At 36.8% G+C, this 21,683-nt stretch overlaps 1 protein-coding gene across 1 annotated transcript; it reads right to left on the bottom strand.

The window, feature by feature from the left end:
* Positions 1-972: 972 nt before the first annotated feature.
* Positions 973-20,813, bottom strand: LOC110095262 (mitochondrial dicarboxylate/tricarboxylate transporter DTC). The gene is made up of 6 exons (XM_020820717.2): positions 20,412-20,813; positions 20,176-20,259; positions 3,419-3,480; positions 2,575-2,936; positions 1,612-1,826; positions 973-1,342 (listed from the first exon to the last, which is right to left on the bottom strand). Exons 1-6 carry the CDS (start codon positions 20,529-20,531, stop codon positions 1,286-1,288), a joined length of 900 nt encoding a protein of 299 aa, XP_020676376.1. The 5' UTR covers positions 20,532-20,813; the 3' UTR covers positions 973-1,285.
* Positions 20,814-21,683: the final 870 nt, after the last annotated feature.

Genomic DNA, 21,683 nt, shown 5'->3' with positions numbered 1-21,683 from the left:
AAATTTTGATGAAGCATATACTATCCCATATCATTCAAACTAGTCAAACTGATTGCATTCACTAAAGAATTTCTAAATATAACATATTACTTGTTGTTAAACTTCTATGGGAGTTTAACTTATCTATTAAGAAAAATATTTTTGTGCTAAATTCAAAATTTATAGAGCCTTTGATATTGTGTCTTAAAAATTCTTATTGGCTCATCTTGCTCAAAAAGGATTCCCATTGATTATCAATTCTTGCATCAAAGGTTGCATTGATGATGTTTATTTCTCAATCTGCTAATGAGGCCTTAGAAGGCTTCTTTGATTCCTTGTTGGCTTAAGAGCGGGCTACCCCCTCTCCCCTAACTGTTTTGTATCATCATGGGCACTTTCTCTAACCTTATTGATGGTGCTACTTCTAATCTCACCTTTGAAGGCTTAAATGATAGAGAAAGCATCACACACTTTATGCAGTTCCAATAGTTTTTTTTTAAATACAATATTATGAATATTGAATATTTGAGGGACATTTTAAACTCTTTTACCTCTTCCTCTGATCTCCACATTCATCAAAATAAGAGCTCCATTCTTTTTTCTATTGGCTCCATGAATGCTACTGCTATTTGCAATGCCCTTAACATCAAAATCCCATTAAATACCTTTACCTTGTCCTACATTATCTCTACAAGAATACTCTTTTTCTGACTTCCAACCTTTTTTACCAAAAATTGCCCCGCGATGGAGGTTAAGGTTCAAATGCCAAAATAACACAACTCCCCTTGGCCTATTGGTTGAGAGCTTAGGCTTCCAACTAAGAGGTCCAAGGTTCGAGTCCATGTGTATGCGTTGTGTGTGTGAGTTTGCCTTAAATGGCCTAAATGTCCCAAAAAAAATGCCAAAATATAAGTAAAAATACTAGCTACCGAACGAATTAAAGACAAAAAAAGTTAGCAGCCCCATGAAAGTGGAAGAATAAAAAAAACAGGCTTATGAAAAGATAAGATGTTTCATGATAATTCAACAAGTCAGGTAGATCATAAGATGTACTGTATCTTTACCCACAAAAATGTACCATTAATAGAGATAAGAAATAAAAAATCAGCAAAAAATTTTCAACAAAAAACCAGACAAAAATTCAGCAACAGAGGATTACATTTCCTTTTTTTCTCTTTAGAGTCAGCCGATTGCTGCCAACAGATTAAATGGGCAACTAAGACCCTAAAACAGGCTCAGGTACAGTTCAAAAAAGCCGGAATCTCTGGACAAAAATTAATATGGATATAGAAGTAAAATAAAGTTCCTAGAGCCCCGCAGATTTCTGGATCTTCTGAATTTGATTCAAGAATATCCATGTCATCTGCAGCAAATAGACTCCATGAATCAATTCAATCGAATAGAAGGCATAGAAAGCTCGTCATGTAATGGGCGAATTATTGCGTCCGGACATCCAATCCAGTGATGCCATGTCACCCAAATACACTGGGTCCCGGTGTATTTTGGTGACGTGGCGACACCGGATTGGTGTCCGGATGAATCCGGACACCGGACGCAATAATTTGCCCATGTAATGGCCCATATTTAGGTTGAGAGTTAAATTGATAAGAAAATGTGGAAAGAATTTCATACCATGACATGAGGAGCAATTCTAACGCAGTAAACTGGAAATCCAGTGTAAAATTTGAAAGGCCCTCCGCTCTTAAGGGTCTTCATCGCACAGTCCAAAGATCCGCTATAGGGATATTTCCCAGAGGCATCTGGCTGCATTTTCTGGATCTGTGTTTTCACATAGTCGAAGGGCAAGCTACAGGCAGAAGCAAAGAATCCTGAAACAGCACTGGCCCCTGCAAATACACCAGAAAATCAGCGTTCTTAAAAGCTTCGAATATTAAGAACTGATGTGGTTAATTTGAAGATATAAATCCTCCAGTCTATATTTATTCCAAAGATACGATGAGCTTTCCTTATGGAAGGCATTCAAAATGTTCAAAGCAATAGAACAAGTACATAATCAATAAATAGTCTATCCATAGAAAATGTGTACTATAAAAGGATTGGCATTTCCTTCCAAACGATTTCTTTTTCCTTTTTTGAATTTCATCTTAGCTACTATCACCATCATTATACGAGCTCTTCATATTAGAAGTCATAGATTGATTCATCTAAATCATATACAAATTAAGAATCTAGTGTGTAGTGTGTGTATAAGCAAACTAAATATAAATTTAAATAATAAAAATTGATGGCAATAAATTTAAATTTAAAGAACAGACGAAGTTCTCACTGATGTGGGGACTTGTCGTCCATGAGGCAAAAGTTGTCCGACACATCGCGATGTCCTTATTTTAATTTTATATATATATATATATATATATATATATATTTAAATTCACATTTATAAGTAATGTTATTTCTAGTAATTTATAGTAATTAATATTATTTTTTAAATTATCATTTAGTTTGCTTATAAATGACCAAGTTGGTCTGTTTTCCAAATTTAAATTTGTACTTAGCCTGTTTGAAAATTTTTCCATATATATATATATATATTAAAGAGACAAAACATTAATGAAATAGACTGCCTACTCTTACCTAGAACTGTGCTAATTTCTCCAAAACCAAGTGAATCCCTGAAAAATTCCACGCTCTGATCATAAGAGGCAAGCATGCCCATGTTCAATGCCATTGCCCTCACTATCGTTGGACCCGCACCTTTCCAGAGTGCAAGAACCCCTTCGTCGGCAGAAATACGAAAGAGTGCATGGAAGGCATTTGTGTAATTTCTGCGTTGTGCTGGTGGTAAAGTTGCATCAGCCTGCATGCGGATGAGTGCAAGATCAGCTGGACTACCAACACATGCGCCTATAGCTCCAGCTGCCAACCCAATACCAGCTTTCTGAAGGAGCGGCAAAGGCTTCCCTTCGTTAGCCTCCGTAGCTTTGTTTGTCAGTACCCTAGTCAATAAGTAATCAAACATAAGTGTTTGAATAGATAAAGACCATAGGGGAAAAATAAGAACAAATGATGGATCCTTGTAATAGGAATTAAACACCCAAAGGAGACATGGTATATTTGTCCAGTAATTCAGGAATGCAAGCATAAATGGCATTCACGAGTAATGCTACACAATTCATAACTTGTCCAAATTCAATCCCAATCTCACATAAAAAATGCCAAATATTCACAAAAAATACATTTTTGTAAAAGATTAAGAGTATTTAGTAACTACAGAACTGAACCAAAACCAGAGTGTTCTTAGGAACAGAATACCTAACCTTCATAGAACTTTATACCTGAACTTAAAACAACTTTACTAGCTACATCAAGCCAGCAGTCACTCCAAACCAAATTGTGAATGCAAACGAGGCAATTAAGCATGAAAGTAAAGTCTTTCCATAGCAACAACAATTCTTTCTATAAATAACAATAACCATACCTAAATGATCCAAGTCGTGCAGTTGTGTATGTTGCTTGCCTTAATAGCCCAGCTGAAAGACCCTGCTCCATGAAAAGAAAATTCTAGGTGAAAACAGCAGGGAGCAAATAAAAAGATTAAAAAAAAATAGTAGATCAACAATTAGAATTAAACAAAAGAAAAGGATGATTAGTGACAGCTGTCACAGGAAATATTTCCCCTCTGCCTCGTGATCTTATCTTTGTCCAATGCATTCTCCTCCAGAGAGTGCAGCAGGAAGGACCGTCCTATCAATCATATTATTTATTTTTTTCCAAACTTCTCAAAATCTTCGCCAGGACTAACACCCAGAATTTCCTTCCTATGCCGACCTCTGCCTCCTCTGAAAAATACGGAGTTTCCTTTAATCCTCTTTATTATGCCATATTTGGACATTATCTTAGTCCAAGCCCCTAGGCATGTGAGGTTTCAGATGGAAGATGACTACAAGCATTAGTTTTCTTAAAGGCGAAAAAAAACTATGTAAAAGAGTATAAGGTAGAAACCAATCACTTAGATTGCAAACCCCTATAAGTATCCCTGTCCATAGACAATCGGAAAAATCATTCTGTATTAGATTTGAAAAAACCTAATCAGAGTGGGAATCAAAAAGCATGTATGATAAAGTATAAACACTTCTTCAAGAAACAAACAAATCACAAGACAACAAATATTGGATAGGATGCCATATTGGATGCGTGTTAGAAACAAACCATAAATTACGGATATGCCATGCTAGATTCATAAAACAACATTAAGTTTATTTCATGAACATACCATACAAAATCTGCTTATAAGGACACTGGCATTCATCTAGTAAACCCCTTGTCTTGTGCATCCGACTTCTCTTCATCTTACAACTAGGAGATAGTTAGGCGACAATGGTTGGACCAAGGAAGAGATGGACCGGTCGGTACAACAATTGGCGGACTAGGAAGGGGCGGACCAACAAGAGGTGGAACTTGAGCAAATATTGGCTCCCCTTGTGGGGCCCGGCAAACCATTAATTCACTATGTTAGGAGAGGAGTTAAGATGTGAATTGATTAGAAAATATTTCCTAATTAAAGATGGCTAATTTGAGAGGAAATTGGGGGAGGTATGCTTTAAAATTTGTTGTTTATTGATTGTTATAAGTAGTAGGGTTTATGTTATATTTTGTATGTAGAATTTGTGAATGATTGTTTGTCTACTGATTTTGTGAGGGATCCTAACGGCGTCTAGTGTTTGAGAGAGAATATCCTCCTCTTAAAAGTGGACCATTATATCTTTTTTTTTTGCATATTTTTGAGTTTATCAATAAAAATCAGTTGTTTGCTGAGTTTGTCCTTGTTCATTGGCTATTTTTGATACCAAGGCATATCAAATTGATATCAAAGCGGTGTCCTGGACTGAAATCCCAGTTATTGTCGCTGATTCCTGCTGAGATTTTTCCTTTATGTTATTTGATTTTCAGTGTTTGGATGTCAGATTCGCATCAAAGTTGCTGATTTTCACGGTTAAAGCTTTGATCCGGGTATCGATGGCCGAAAAAGGAGTTGAGACGTTAGAAGAAAAGTTGGAGGGGGGAGTAAGGCAACTACAAGCGGATGTGAACAAACATATTTCAGCGTTAGAAGAAATGTTTGGGAATATATAGGAGATAATGAAGCGGATGTTGGAGCTTCATACTAAAACGGCTCCGCCATAAGCAAAAAAAAATAAGGAAGATGGCATGGCGAGGGAAGACAAAGAGGGGGATATTTTAGGATGGGAAAAGGAAATACCCCGCCTAGATCCTCTACCGAGAAGAGGGGTGGATAGGGAATATACAAGGAGGGAATATGAATGGGGAAAGAAAGAGAAGGAACCATGGAGAGACCCCAATGCTCGCTTCATGGGAGGCATGGGGGGTGGAAGGGGACATTGGGGCATGGAAGATCAAAAGATTAGGAAGCTAAAAATATTTTGTATTTAAAGGCATTCTAGCTTCCCAGGGATTACCACCCCCACTAGAGCAGCACTCTATTATTTTGAATGAAGGAATCTCCCCCATTAGTGTCCGGCCATACCACTACCCTCAGATCTAGAAGGACGAGATTGAGAAACTAATTCGGGAGAAGCTTGAAGTTGGAACTATCAAGCCCAGTGTAAGCCCTTTCTCTAATCCTGTATTTTTGGTGAAGAAGAAATAAGAGAGTTGAAGGTTCTGTGTAGATTATTGTGCTTTGAATAAGAAAATTATACCATATAAGTTTCTCATACCAAACATTGATGAGATGTTTGCTGAGTTGCATGGATCTGTGATATTCTCCAAGATCGACTTGAAATCCGGGTACCACCAGATCATAATGTGATAAGGAGATACCAAGACAGCTTTCTGGACACATGAGGGACACTATAAATTCTTGGTGATGCCCTTTAGCCTCACTAACGCACCAGCCATCTTCCAATCTCTGATGAACAGGATATTCCAGTCCAACTTGCGAAGGCTAATGCTGGCATTTTTTTACGAAAATTGGTATACAGTTGATCAGAGAGGGAGCACTTGGAGCATTTGGGAGTGGTGATGTCTACTTTAATGAAGCACTCTTTGTTTGCCAATCATAAGAAATGTTCTTTCGCCCAACCACCAGTAGAATATTTAGGCTATGTGGTATCTTAGGAGGGGGTGACAGCTAACTAGAAAAAGATTAAGGCCTGCTCGGATGGACTAACCCAAGTCCTTAAAGGAACTGAGAGGATTCTTGAGACTCATAGGCTACTATCAAAAATTTGTGAAATGATATAGTTCTATAGTGGGGTCGTTGACAGAACATCTCAAGAAGAACAACTTCAAGTGGGGAAAGTCAGCCACCCAAGGTTTTGAGTTGAAAAAGGTTATGACCAGTGTGCTAGTCTTAGCTCTCCTAGATTCCAGCCAGTCTTTACGAGTTGAGATAGATGCCTCATATTTTGGGTTAGAAGCGGTACTCATGCATAACCAAAGACCAGTGGCATATTTCAATCAAGTGTTAAATACCAGGGCAAGACTCAAGTCAGTTTATGAAAGGAAGATGATGGCGATTGTGCTATCCATTCAGAAATGGCGACCTTATTTATTGGGAAGACATTTCATCGTTAGAACTAACAAGAGGAGTTTGAAGTATTTGTTGGAACAGAGTGGTCACTGAGGAGCATCAAATATGGCTTTCAAAGTTATTGGACAATGATTTTAAGATTTAGTATCGATCTGGAGTTGGAAAAAAATAGTAGATGGTTTATCCAGATGCATGGGGGAACCCCAGATAATGGAATTTTTTGTGCCCTTGGTGATTGACTGCAAAGCACTGAGGAGAGTGAGCGAACGGGATGCAGGGTTGAGGAAAATTAGGTAGTAGCTAGCAGGAAATAAGGACAATCATCTGGGACAAAAGTTGCTTTATTATAGGCGGTTTGTGCTTCCAAAGAGTTCTTTTAGCATTCCCTGCTTGCTTCAAAAAGACATAATCGGCTCTCTGCAGAGCTGTATTTGGAGGATATGCAAAAGGATGTTCAAAAGATGGTGGCTTGTTGTGATAAATGCCAGAGGCACAAGTATTTAGCTATGTCTCCAAGAATGCTTCACCAACCTTTAGCTCTGCTTGAAAATGTGTGGGAGGAGGTGACCATTGAATTCATTGAAGGGTTGCCAAAGTTAGATGGACACACTATGATACTGGTGGTAGTGGATCGATTAAGTATGCCCATTTCATTCACCTTCTCCACCCCTATACAATAATATCAGTAGCAATGATTTTTATGAGGGAGGTGGTGAGACTACATGGGATACTGGAATCGATCGTATCTGATCAAGACAAGATCTTGCTGAGCACTAACGAAGGTAGTCAATCGTAGTGTGGAAACTTATCTACGGTTCTTTATATTAAAAACACTAAAGTTATGGGAAAATGGTTGGCTTGGGAAGAGTATTGATAAAACACTTCTACCATTTGGAAGCTCAGACTACATCGTTCAAGATGCTATATGGAAGAGATCCGCCTCACTTGATATATTATGGATAAGGCAGTACACCGTTGGCTTCGGTAGAGCAGTAATTGGAGGACAGAGCAAGATATTGGGGTAGCTGAAGGGACATTTGTTAAAAGCTCAAAAAATTATGAAGCGGAAGGCGGATGTACAAAAGAGAGACATTCAATTTGACGTGGGGTTTACTTGAACCTTCATCCCTACAAGTAGAAAACCTTGGCACGGAGATGGAATGATAAGTTATCACCCCGATATTTTGGTCATTACGAGATAGTGGAGCCCATTAAGGCGGTGACATATCGCCTACTGTTACCGTCGTCATCAGCCATCCACCCAATGTTTCATGTGTCTCAGCTTCAATGGGTGCTAGGAGAGCACATTACATCTTCTTCACTTCCCTCAACCTTGACGGACGACATGGAGGTGTTGTTGGAACCATTGGAGGTCAAATGAGTGCAATATTGAGTAATAAGAAACAAACAAGTGTTGATCAGGACGAAGGACCTGCCAAAGTAGGAGACCATGTGGGAGCCCTACCATGTTATTCAACAACAGTTTCATTCATTCCAAGTTGAGGAAAATGTGATACTTTAGTGGGGAGTTTTGATATAATGGCATCCCACAAGGGCTGGACCAAGGAAGTGCTAGACCGGTTGATCCAGCAATTGGCGGACCAGGGAGGGGCGGACCAACAAGGGGAGAAACATGAGTAAATTTTGGCTCCCCTGGTGGGGCCCAACAAATCATTAATTAACTAAGTTAGGAGAGGAACTAAGAAGATAATTAATTAGAAAATATTTTCTAATTGAAGAGGGCAGATTTGGGGGTTAATTTGGAGGGAATTAATTAGGAGACATTTTCTAAATAAAAAGGACAAATTTGGGAACAATTATTACTTTTAACACGTGCGAAAACCCAAAACACAGCGGGTCGGGTCGGCGACTTTTCTTCAAGCTACGTGGCGTTATAACATTGGTGGCCGAACGTAGAAGAGCGTACGTTCACCGGACTAAATAATTGTTCATTTGGGGGGGTGATTTGGAGGAGACTAATTATAGGAAGATTTTCCTAATTGGAGAGGGCTAATTTGAGAGGGAATTGGGGGACAGCTATTTTGGAATTTATTGTTTATTGTTTGCTATAAATAGTAGGGTTTATGTTATGTTTTGTATGTAGAATTTTGTGAGTGATTGCTACCTACTATTTTTTTTTTAGGGATTCTAGTGGTGTCTAGGGCTTGGAAAAGAATTTCCTCTCGAAAGAGGACCACTGTATCTTATTTTTTGCATATTTCTGTATTTATCAATAAAAATTTGTTGTTTACTGAATTTGTCCTTATTCGTTCTGTTTTTGATACCAAGGCGTATCATGTCCTTATGAGCGAAAGCTTTTTTTATTGAAATTGTAACAACTCTAACAATTTCAAAATATGAATGTGGTTACTTGGGGAAGTCTGAAGGACCAACTAATATATTTTACTATCGTTAAAAAGACACGTTGTATTTCACTACAATAACGACAACAACACCAAACATGTATCCCATTATGTGGGGTCAGCTACATGAATCCTTTTTTCCATTGTGTCCTGTTAAGAGTCAAATTCTGATTAAATTTTAAAACAAAATGATCATTTCTAATATTTTCTAGTCAAATCTTTTTAATTCTACTTCTACCTTTCATAACATAGTTCAAATCTAATGCATCTACTCTCATAACTGATTCATTAGAAGACCAATGTTTTATATGTCTAAACCATCTAAGATGACTCCTTCTAATCTTATCTGCAATAGGAGCTACTCCAACCATTTCACGTACATACTTGTTTTGCATTTTGTCTAAAAGAGTGAAGCCACTCATCCACCTGAGCATTCTCATTTATGTAACACTTGCTTTATGCTTCTCTTTTAATAGTCAATATTCTACACTACAAAGCATTGCAGGTCTCACCATCATCTTCTACAATTTTCCTTTAAGTTTGAAGCATACTTTTCTATCACACAATAAGCCCGATGCATTCCTCTACTTCAACCATCCAACTTGAATTTGATAGGAAACACTTGTGTAAACCAAGAAAACCATTGCTAAAATCCGCGAAAATCAGCGACTTGCAAACAAGTTTTGAGAACAAGGTAGATGAACAACAATGAAACACATTTTATTTGATGAAAGACAAACAAAAGCAAGCAAGATACAATAGATCATCAATTCGAGAGGAAGATCCAACTCTCCAAAACCCAAGCCGACGGCTAGAGCCCAAGTACCTAAGAGAGATCTCAAATTTATGTCAAATTCTAGATGCCCTAACTCTAGAAAAACAAACTATTTAATGCACACAAAATAAAGGAAATCTCAAAGCAACCCTACTTTCAAATTTCCCTCATAAAATCTTCCTAAATCTTTCCTAATCAGCTCTATTGGGCCCTGCGGTTTGAGCGACACAATCGGGAGGCGGGCTCTATTCCGCCTCGCTGTAGAAGCAAGCCGGTCTAGTGTGGATCGGCTGGGTCGATCTAATGATCGGTCTAATAGAATTATACTAATAATATCCTCATCTATTTAATCATTACTTCGAACAATATATCCAATATATCTAAAATATGTACTCTCATTAATGAATTGATCGCCCAAAGTGACAATCCTTCCACTAGAACTATTATTACTAAAATTATACTCCATGTATTCACTTTTAGATCTACTCAAACGAAAACATGTAGACTCTAAGATTGACCATCATAATTCAAGTTTTCTCTCAACTCCCTCTCTAGTCTTACCAACAAGAATAATATCATCAACAAAAAGCATACACCAAGGAACATCCTCTAGTAAATGTCTAGTATAAACATCCAAGACAAACAAAAAGATATGGGCTTAAAGTTGATCTTTGATGTAATTCGATTGAAATAGGAAAATACTTGATCAAACCACCTTGTGTTTGAACACAAGTAGCAGCTCCTACATACATATCTTTAATGACTTGAATATAAACATCATCAACTTCTTTCTTTTTTAAGACTCTCTAGAGCACTTCTCATGGAACTTTATCATATACTTTTCTAAATCAATAAATATTATATGTAGATCCTCTTTATTCTCTCTACTTTTCCATCAAACCTTTCAATAAATATATAGCTTCCATAATAAACCTGCCCGACATGAATCCAAAATGATTTTGAGAAGCCTTAATATCACGTCGTAACCTATGCTTAATAACTCTCTCCCGTAGTTTTAAAGTATGACACATTAACTTAATCCTCTATAATTCGCACACTCTTGTGCATCACATGTATTCTTAAAAATAGGAATCAACACACTTCTTGTCCACTCATCTAGCATCATTTTATTCTTCAAAATTATACTGAAAATTTTTGTAAGCCAAAAAATTCCTTCCATCTCCTAAGCATTCATGTACCTCTATGAGAATATCATTAGGTCCAACCATTCTTCCACACTTCATTTTCTTTAAGACCTCTCTAACTTCATTAATGCAATGATAAAAACAAAATTTTCTATTTTTATTTAGGGGTTAAGGTCATTGTTGACACAATTTTCAAGTCGACTTTACTCGAATCGAGTCGAATCGAACCCGATCTAATTCGATTGAACCTAATCATCTCAATTGAACCTCGTCGAACCCAAATCGACTTAGATCCAAATTTAGTCCAATTAAGGTCAATTAAATCCAAATCAATTCAAGTAAACTCAATTCGACTCAAATTGATCCAAATCAAGCTCAATTCGAGATCAATTCAAGTCTAATTAGTTCAATTTAATTTAAGTTTCACTTTCCAAATCAGAAAATCTAAATCAACAATTGTGATTGCCCCCAATTTTCAACTTGTGTTGATGTCCTCCAGTCCAATTGCACTATCTCTTCGATTTGAAGCAAATTTGGGCGGCTTTGGTAGAGATCGAGATAGGTACTCAATGTTAAGGGTTGTCCTCGTTTCTCTGATACGAAATGAAATCAAGTGAGAGCACTTTAGTCTTGGTCCCCTCGCGTCCAAGCAAAGAACATAGTGCAAGAGAACAAAGAGATGAAACCGAGTATCCCTCATGCGTCTAAAAGGAGTCAAGTGCTTGCGAGTGGCTCTTAGCTCGTGAGTGATTGTAATCGAGCCGAGCAAGGATGAATATGATAGGTGCTTATATGCATGTGTCTAAAGTAGAAACAAGTAGAGAGGAGTCAATAAACTTTTCACATGCTTGTGGTCTGGGTGAATCGAATGGTCGGACAGGTTCTCACGCTCATGCCTGGAGTCAAAGCTGAGTGGAGTGGTCGTGACTTTTTGCATGCATGTGATGGATCCTGCATGTGCGTATGTCTGAGGCTAAACCAAAAGGAACTTTACATCTGTTGTTGCTTTCCTTTTTCTTGGACTGAGAGAGGGTGACTCCTATTTTTTTATGTCATTCTTCCAAATAGAAGAGCACAAATCTACTCTTTTCTCTCTCTAAAACAAAAGAGGAAAAGCACGAGGATATTGAAGGCAAAAGAGCTTCTTCTCCTACACATATCAACTCTAGCTAGCTTGTGACAGCAGAGACAACATTTAGAACATCTTGGACAGCAACTTCGTCGCTCATCTCTCGGTTATCTTGCTATTCAAGGCAAGGGCATATAGGGTAGCGTCGGACACTTACTCCGGCGAGGTAAAAATCTCAAAAACTTAGAAAACCCCTAGGTCTCCAAAATGCTTCCAAACCCTTAGGGATCCTAGAAACCAAACTTTATATTTTCTAGAACCCAAGAAAAATCATATGTTCATTGTCCTCTCCAAAAAACGGTGGAAATCCAGTGAATTCCACCTATTTGCTCTCATGTGAGAGAACAAGGAGGATGTTGATGCACATAGGGTCATTGGATCAGTATCCACCACCTTACAAATGCATGAAATGTCAATTATATTGCATTTCAAACCTTCGTCTATGATCAAGCCTTAGACTAGGAATTTATTATCAGCTTGTTCAAGTTTGGTTCGTGTTTGATTTGAACTTTATTGTTTGTGTTCATGTTTGGTTCGTTTAAATTAATGAGTGTTCGTGTTCGGTTCATGTTCGGTTCATTTAGTGTTTATCGAGCTTCAAACAAACAAGACTTAACGAGCTATAAATGAGCTCTACTTCTAGATGTTCATTAACTTAACAAATGAGCTTTATCGAGCCTCGTAACAAACAATTACAAGCATGTTCGTGAACATATTTAGCAAAATTTTTTAATCAATCAAACAAACACGTTCATGAACATATCTAACGAGTAATCTTGAGCTATAAAATGAGCAAGTTCATGAACATATATAGCTAGTTTTTTCGAGCTATCAAATGAGCTTGTTTACGAACAATATTTAATTACTTTAAATTTTATTATTTAATAATAATTATATCATTATGTTATAATAAATATAAAATATTTATATTATGTATCTTTATCAATTTTATAATCAAAGATTAATTGAGTTTTTATCGAGCTTATTCATGAGTTCTGAATCGAACACAAATCAAGCTTATTCATGAGTTCTGAATCGAACACGAATCGAGCTTCTTATCAAGCATAATGTCGAGCTTGTTCACAAGCTTTAAAGGATGTTGTTCATGAACATAAATGAGCCAAACACATTAGTGTTAAAACTTGTTTATTTAAGGATCAAAATTTAAAATAATGTTCAAGTTTATTTGTTTTGTTAATTAAACAATCACAAACAAGCTTTAATCTAACCGAGCAATGAGTAGCTCGTTGAATGTTTGGTTCGCTTGTAGCCATATAGGCATTGTCATTTGATCATAACTTGAGTGATGTCACAAATGTTTCACATTCTATAACACGCATCAGTTCCTTAACAAATCACTAGTTATGAAAAAATTAACTTAAACATGCAGGAGGAGACTTGCATTGCGTAACATTTGTGATTTTTCTCCAAATTTAATAAATGTTCAAGAATGTGTTTCAATTAATTTACGAAGTTTACAAACAATTAGTGGGATGAACTTCATGATCATCAAATCCAATGACAAGTAAATTGATTGAAATCACTTCTGATGTTTCTCCAAATTCAAAGAGCTGAAACAAATGATGAATAACTCCAATCCAAATGATGAATAACTCTAATCCAAATTCCCACACATTTAATCAAATTAGGATTCATGATTTAGATTGCATCACTCAAACCCTAAAGGAATGCATGTTATGGGTCATCTGTTAAGATCGTTGCTTACTCAAAATTTGCAAATTTATAAACGGTTTAGTTAATTTGTAAGTGGTTGTAAAGCAATGGTGGAGTATTATATGACCTTCAAAGGTCTATAGATTATACTCCATCACACATTAAAATTATCTAAGCATGATTAGTGAAATTTACAAATTGACTAGTTGAGGACAATAATAGGTAAATTTACAAATTGACTAGTTGAGGACAATAATAGGTAATTTAAGCATCTGATAAGCTCCTAAAGTGAGAAACCATCACATGCACCCTCCTAGATTCCTCTTAGATGACAAAATTGATATTTAAAACTTATTTAGAGGCATCCAAATGATCGCTCATATTCAAAAGAACTCAAAACACTTCACAAAAAAAAGGAGCTCTCTTTTTAAGGAGTTTTCCTCTGTTGCATATGATGTTTTGGATTTCCCTAAAATCCTAAACACATCATGCCATGATCTCCTGAACTTATAATCAAATCCTAAGTTCTATTTTATTGGTTCGAACACAAAACTGACAAATAATCCCCTAGACTTAGGACCCAATCATAAGTCTTTCTACTTCATTTGTTTAATCTAATATTAACAATTAATCTCTTAGACATATGACCAAAATTCTAGTCTTCTTCATTTGCTTAGCCTAAATTAAGCAAATGAATATCTCTCACGGAATACAAAAAGTTCCAAGAACCTTCGTTAATTTACAACTTCTAAGTTACACATTCCCCTCCAATTTTCTACAACAACATGTACATGAATCCTTTTTCTCTATTGTGTCCTGTTAAGAGTTAAATTCTCATTTAAATCTAATAAAGAAAGGTCATTTATAATATTTTCTAACCAAGTATTTTAAGTCTACCTCTACCTTTCTTAACATAAGTCAAATCTAATACATCTACTTTCCTAACCGGGTCATCGGAAGGCCGCCGTTTTATGTGATCAAACTATCTAAGGAGACTCTCTCTAATCTTACATTCCACTGGAGCTACTCCAATCTTTTCATGTATATGCTCATTTCATATCCTATCTCTAAGAGTAAAGCAACTTGTCCACCTAAGCATCCTCGTCTCTGCAACACTTAACTTAATATTATTCTTCTCTTTTAACGGCCATCATTCTGCACCATAAAGCATCGTAGAAAATCTCCCATTTTCCTTAGCCTAAAAGCCATAGGAAATTCTTCAATTTCTTTGCTTAGTGTCTTTCCTAAACTCATATAAAAGTTCCCAAATGACTTTTAAAGAGTTAAGGAGAGCATTAGCAAACCTTAGGGATCAAACTAAGCCCAACCAACTCACCAATTAAGCCAAAATCAATTGGTGGAGCCAAAATCAATTGGTGACCCATCTTGCTCTCAAAAATAGAAATCAAAATCCTACCTACATTTCATTATCCTAACCCAAGTTGGATGAATAAACTCCTCTCTTTGAACACCTAAAAGTTCAAAGAATCTTTGTGATTTGTAGTCCAAATCTAACATCACCTCCTCATATTTGCCTATCCCATATTAGACAAATAATCATCTATTATTGAATACACAATTTAATGATTGATTTTTAACTTGTAGTTTTCACTTCTCTTCTACAAGCTCCAAAAATCCTAGAAAATCTAATAACCTTAGCCCAAAAGCTATAGGTCTCCTTCTATTTCCCTCAACCTTAAAGTTATAGGGAATTTCTACTCTCCCTAGCTCCAAACCTAAGGAGAATTTTCCAATCTCTTAGCCTCAAACTTGGGTATTTCGCCATCTTCATTCACTTATCTCCAATCAAATGAATGATATTTGATCATAGGCTTATAAGCCTTAGCTCTTCCTATTGGACCCAAATCTAATAGGAGCTTCTTCCTCATTGTCTTAAAAGCCAAAGTCTATCTATTTGGCCCAAACCAAATAGATAAACTATCTACTTAGACTCAAACTCTAAGTAAACTTTCACTTAAAAAAATAAGTCTCTTTCATGACATTTAAAATAGAACTTTTAGATGTCCTTTAGGAGTTTGCTTCTATTGAAATTCACCTCATTCAATTAAATAAGTCAACTATTAGGCAAGTTTGTCTTACCCTATTAGACAGACATCTATTATCCAAACATTAAGAGAACCCTAAAAAAACTCCTACTAGAATTTAGGTTCCTTTAATAAATCATTCCACTCTAAAAGGTGAAATATCTACATCAATGGATCCTAGGATTTCATAAATAACATGCTTGCCTCAAAGCAATTAGTGGTTGCTTTATGGGTTCTTTATAAACCTCCTAAATATGAAATCTTAAAAAATAAATAAAAGCTTTAGGTCATAAATAACTTAAAGTGAAACTAACCCTTGGATTAAAATTGAATATACCCAATTCCTCAATAAAACAAAACACCACTTGTACTGTGACATACCACACAACCAACACACACTTAAATGCACAGTCCCTAGGGCATGCTAGGACTAAAATTTTTATTTTTCTATGCATGTGTTTATTGTGTTTGGTATGATGCATACTTGATTGTCTATGTTGTCGGCGCTTGCGCTTAAATGGTTATGATAGAATACATGCTCTTTTTTGCAATTAGTCATGACCAAGAAGGGGTAAATAAATCATGATTATAAAATTATTCTTTACATGCAGTGCTCCCCCCCCCCCCCTTTCAAAAAAAAAAGAGGCATGATCAATATGATAGTAACAAGTCTTGGCACTTCAAGCATCATGCAATTTTGTTATGTTTCTTTGGCTTACATATTAAACACCTTCATAATCCCCCTATTTTGCATATCTAAGTATTTTACTTTTCAAATGTATTTGATAGACATCATAGACTTAAGAAGTTTGTTTAACCCTGTGGGATACAGTTACATGATAACCAAAAGGATGAATTTCCTAAATGAAACCCTGGATGCATTTAGAAGTCAAAGCTTGAAGACTCCACAGGTCGAGTTTGAAATTATTATTGGGTTGTATAAGGCAACTTAGTTGCCATTTTTATAGTATTTCCTACATTATAATACTTTCCTGCTTGACTGATTTTACACATACACATATTTGATTGTTTAATGGGTATGCATTAAAAATACATGTTATTTCCAAGATTTTTTCACTTGTTTTGATTGGGAGTGACTTGGACTTGTTATATGATAGGCTCTTAGGATAAAACTAATTTTTATACCAATTAACAAATAAGCAATCTAAAATCAATCATATTGTTATACGATAGGCTCTTAGGATAAAACTAATTTTTATACCAATTAACAAATAAGCAATCTAAAATCAATCATAGAATCGCTAATTTTTTAAATAAAAAAATTGCATGGCTCACTCTAATGATCCAAGTTTTCAAAATAAAATGATCATGTTATTGACATATTTTTATGCCGACTCGACTCAAATCGAGTCAAATCAAACCAAATAGAGTCAAACCAAACCCAATTTGCTAAATTGAACCCCGTTGGACCAAAATCAACTCAATTCTAGTTGATTCAAGTCCAATTTTATAAACTTGACTTGATTGAACCAAATCGAACTCAAATCGACCCAAATTGATCCAAATCGAGTCTGATTTGGGCTCATTTTAAGCCCAATAGGTCTAATCTCAACTCATTTGACTTAGCAAAACAGTAAATCAAATCCAATTATTGAAATGCAAAGAGCAACTAGCTACATTTCCTTTCTCCCTTTTCCTGCTGATTTCTATAGCTGTAGCAGAGATTTGAGTGCAGGAGATCTTATCGAGCAGTGAGCTTCATTTCGAGTATAAGGAAAGTTTAGAGGGCAGGGAGGCTTCCATTCCATTTGCGTTTTTCATCTGCAAGCATGCGTCCAGATAGATCAGAGAGAGGGCATTCGGCTGATCCTCCTTATTTATGTCCGTCAACCCAGCCAAGAGAGGAAGATCAGAGCCTTCTCACGTGCGACTTCGCGTATACTTGCGTGTGGATCGAGCAGGATACCGCCGCTTGGGAGTTGATTCATGTAGTTAGAGGAGTCGAGGGAGCAGACGGGACACCCTTGCGCATGAGGCTTTTCAGGATCAAGAGGGTGGCTAAACCGAGTGTTGAAACCTGTGAACGATAGGCTGAAGCAGGGACTTAGTGGAGAAGTTATTGTCCGTTGTTGTTCTTGCAAACAGAGGGAAGACTTCTGTCTACTCTTTCCTTGCCCAACTGAGAGTATTTGTTGTTGTTCTTCGCCACCTCATTCAAAATCCCAAACAAAGAACTGTTGTTCTTTTCTACTGCAGTTAGGAGAAGGTAGAAGGCTCTCCCTATCTTCCAAATCATCTCTGGCAAACTCGTGGTAGCAAGATCAACTTCTAGGAGCATTCAAATAGCAAAATGGCATTCACAACGGCTTGGACAACAACTCATTCCTTCATTCCTCTTTAATCTAGCATTTGCAAGGCCTTAGCATTTTCGGTTGCGTCGTGACTTGACCCAGTGAGGTATAATTCCTCAAAACTTAGAAAATCCCTACTATTGATGTGTGGTTGATGCTCTCGAGCCCCTTAGGATCTTAAAAACCCTTAAAATTAATTTCCAAACTCCAAACAAAACCTTATGAAATAGCATCATACTGCATTCCAACACCAACACCTACAATCAAGTCCTAGGTTAGGTGATATTATTTGATGCCGAGTTGAATATTGAGGTGCAAATTCTTTCCAAATTTTACATGCTATGTTTCTTTTCCCAAAATCACGTGTCGGCATTAGAGTGTTGTACGTGGATGAGCATCCAATAAGGAGTCAATGATGGCATAGCTTTGAAAATCCCAAAAGAAGTAATACTCACATGTTTTGGAGATCGAGTTCCAAGTCATCAATAACTAGATGGAGTTTGAAGCCTAAATAGCGGGATTGAAGTTTGCAGCCAACATCAGAGAGAAGCAGTTGATTGTCTGTTCCGACTCGCAGCTAGTGGTAAATCAAGTTAATGGGCAATACAAAGTGTGAGATGAAACCCTAGAAAGATACATCTTTAAAGTGAAGGCAAATAGTACTTGCGAATCAGGCCACTCAAGAAGATTGTTGAAGTGGGTTATCAATCTAAGTGAGTTCCAAACAACTTACATCTCGAAGACGAACTTCAAAGCTAAGAACCTCATTGAATTCTCCCATCACGATTGTAATAACATGTATTTTGATGCAAACAAATATTTTTTTAAGGAGTTAATTTAAGTCCAAATCATAAATTGTCTTCCTCATAAGATAGATATTATTGTGTTTTAATTCTAATAATTATTCTATAATTTTTGGTACAATAAATAACACTTGGTATCATATCTGGAAGGATTGTTAGAAATGGAATTTTTCTCTTCATGGGCAATATCTTAAATATCTTGCTCTTCTATTTTGGATCATTGGTTCTCGCCATTTCTCTGAAAGGAATAGTTTGTTTGACACATTAATTCCCATCAAATAAATTTGAAAGAGGATGTACCCTGGTGTATACTTTTTTGTTGATGATATTCGTCTTGTTGAGAAGACTAGAGAGGGAGTTGAAGGAAAACTTGAATTATGATGAAGGTCAACTTTACTGTCTAAAAATTTTTGTTTGAGTAGATCTAAAACTAAATGGACGGAGTGTAATTTTAATAGTAAGAGTATAGTGGGGGATTGTAACTATGGGCGATCAAGTCATAAAAAAGATTATACGTTTTAGATACCTTAGGCTTATCGTTCAAAGTGATGATGAAATAGATGGGGATATTATTAGTAGAATTCAAGTTGGTTGGTTGAAGTAGAGGAATGCATCGGGCTAGTGCGTGATAGAAAAGTATCCCTCAAACATAAGGGAAAATTCTATAGGATGGTGGTGAGACTTGTAATGCTTTATAGTGCAGAATGTTGACCATTATAAGAGAAGAATAAAATTAAGTTAAGTGTTATTGGGATGAGGATGCTCAGGTAGATGAGTGGCATTAGAAAAAGAATGTGAAATGCATATATACGTGAAAATGTTGGAGTAGCTCCAGTGTCTGATAAGATTAGAGAGTCTCCTTAAATGGTTTGGTCACATAAAATATAAACCGTCCGATTACCCGATCAGGCAAGTAGATATATTAAATATGGCCTATATTAAGAGGGGTTGAGATAGACCTAAAAATACTTGGTTACAGAAATTATCTTTCTTTGTTAGATTTAAATGAGAATTTGACTCTAATAAGGACACAATGAAGAAAAAGAATTTATATAGCCGACTCCAACTAATGGGATAAAGGCTTGATGTTGTTGTTCTAAATTTCATCATCAGTGCAGCCCAAAGTATCACTTGGTGCATAGAATTCATATTCACAAAGTTATTCATTGAAACCAAAGCTATAAGAGCAAATATCTTTTAAAAGTTTGAGATCACATACAAATTTCCACATTGCAACCAAAAAGTCCGGAAAAAAATCAATCCACTAAATTCACGCACAACAACATAAGTCTGCTTGGATCTCAGTCATTGCCAACAACAACTTCAAATACCAAAAACAATGTGGCCCTCAAGTAACCAGATCTACTATCCTAGGAAACATTAATCATCAAACGTAAGATGAAAAAGAACAAAGAATAAAAATGTAGGTTCCAAACCTTGTAGAAAGCACGGACACCCTCTTGAGCGAGCATGTTCTTCGTAACCTGAAGCGCGGATCCTTGTCCCAGCTGGATTCTAACCTGTAAACAAAAACAAAAACAGTTCAACACTCAAAATACTCGCCCGCTGCAGATCTCAGATCCTTCCCACGAAAACCAAACCGTAAAGCCTAATAGCTCCAACATAAAGTACAAGATCTCGAAAGAAACCAAACAAAAGATCGCGTCCGTACCTTGACCATATCGATGGGCTGGATGACGCAGGTGGCGAGCATGCCGGACGCTCCGCCATTGACGAAAGGCTTAACAGTACTCCAGACGCCAGACTGACTCTTGGGCTTCGCTTCACCCATTTCCTCCTGCTTCGAGAGATGGAGAAGTAGCGCCGGGGAGGTGAATGGCAGTGACTGAGCCGGCGGAGTCCTCAAAGAGACCGATACCTAAACCAAATTATAAATATGGGCAGCGGGGAAGAATGGTGGCTCATAAATTGGACCCCCAAGGCAGTTGTTAATGGGGCCCGCGAGCTTCGGGGCGAGCTCCTGTTAGTGAAGGGAGGCAACTTGAATCTTGATTTGCATCGATACGATAAGTAAATTTTCACACCCCAAAAAAATATGGGATGAGCGCGATTTCGGCTGAATTGGATGAGGTTGCAAGTCGAGTTATCAAAGGTAATGCGGATAAAGAGACTTCGATGTGTGTTTTGGGGCAAATTAGCGGGTCACCGGACGCGGAGGTAGGTCCGGATATTAATAAAATATTATTTTAAATTAAGCGCATCAAAAGGACATGTAAAATGCAGGTAAAGTGCAGGTAAAACGCAGGTCAAAGCGCAGTCAAAAGCATAGGTAAAGTGCAGTCAAAGCGCAACTAAAGCGCAAGTCAAAAGCGCAGGTGACGTGGAAAATTTTTATTGGATGTCCGAATCGATTATCCGCGTCAGGTGACCGGATGCAATAATTTGTCGTGTTTTGGGCTTTGTATTTTTTATTTTTATTGTTTGGAAAAATTGAGCGCAAAGTCTTTTTTCTATTAAATAAGAATTTTTATAACGTAGCTTATCTTAGTCTACTGGTTGAGAGCTTAGGCTATCAAATAAGATGACTTAGATGCGAATCTTATGTGTGCAATGTGTGTGAGTCTGCATTAATTGGCCTAAATATCCCAAAAAAAAGAACTTGTTACAAGTGTAAGTAAAGGAAAAGTAAACTAACCTAAAAGAAGGAGTTACATAGGGGAGAAAGTGAGAGAATAACAAAAAGATGAGACAGCTTATACATATGTGTAGAACAAAATACACTTCAAAAAATCATAAGCAACAAAAAACCTTCAAACACTTCAAAAAAATAGTAGTAGTAGAGTGGCAAAAAGCGGGCTCAGTGAACTCCTAAGAGAAGGCATCCATCCCCTGGTTGCAGAAGAAAGCCAAGAAACCAAAATAGCATAGAAATAGTTGGATTACACACAAAAACAAACAATCCACTGCCATCCAAAGGGAGAAA

The sequence above is a fragment of the Dendrobium catenatum genome, unplaced genomic scaffold (genome assembly GCF_001605985.2).
Source record: "Dendrobium catenatum unplaced genomic scaffold, ASM160598v2 fragScaff_scaffold_768, whole genome shotgun sequence".
Taxonomy (NCBI): Eukaryota; Viridiplantae; Streptophyta; class Magnoliopsida; order Asparagales; family Orchidaceae; genus Dendrobium; species Dendrobium catenatum.
This window is presented reverse-complemented; position numbering and strand designations above follow the sequence as displayed.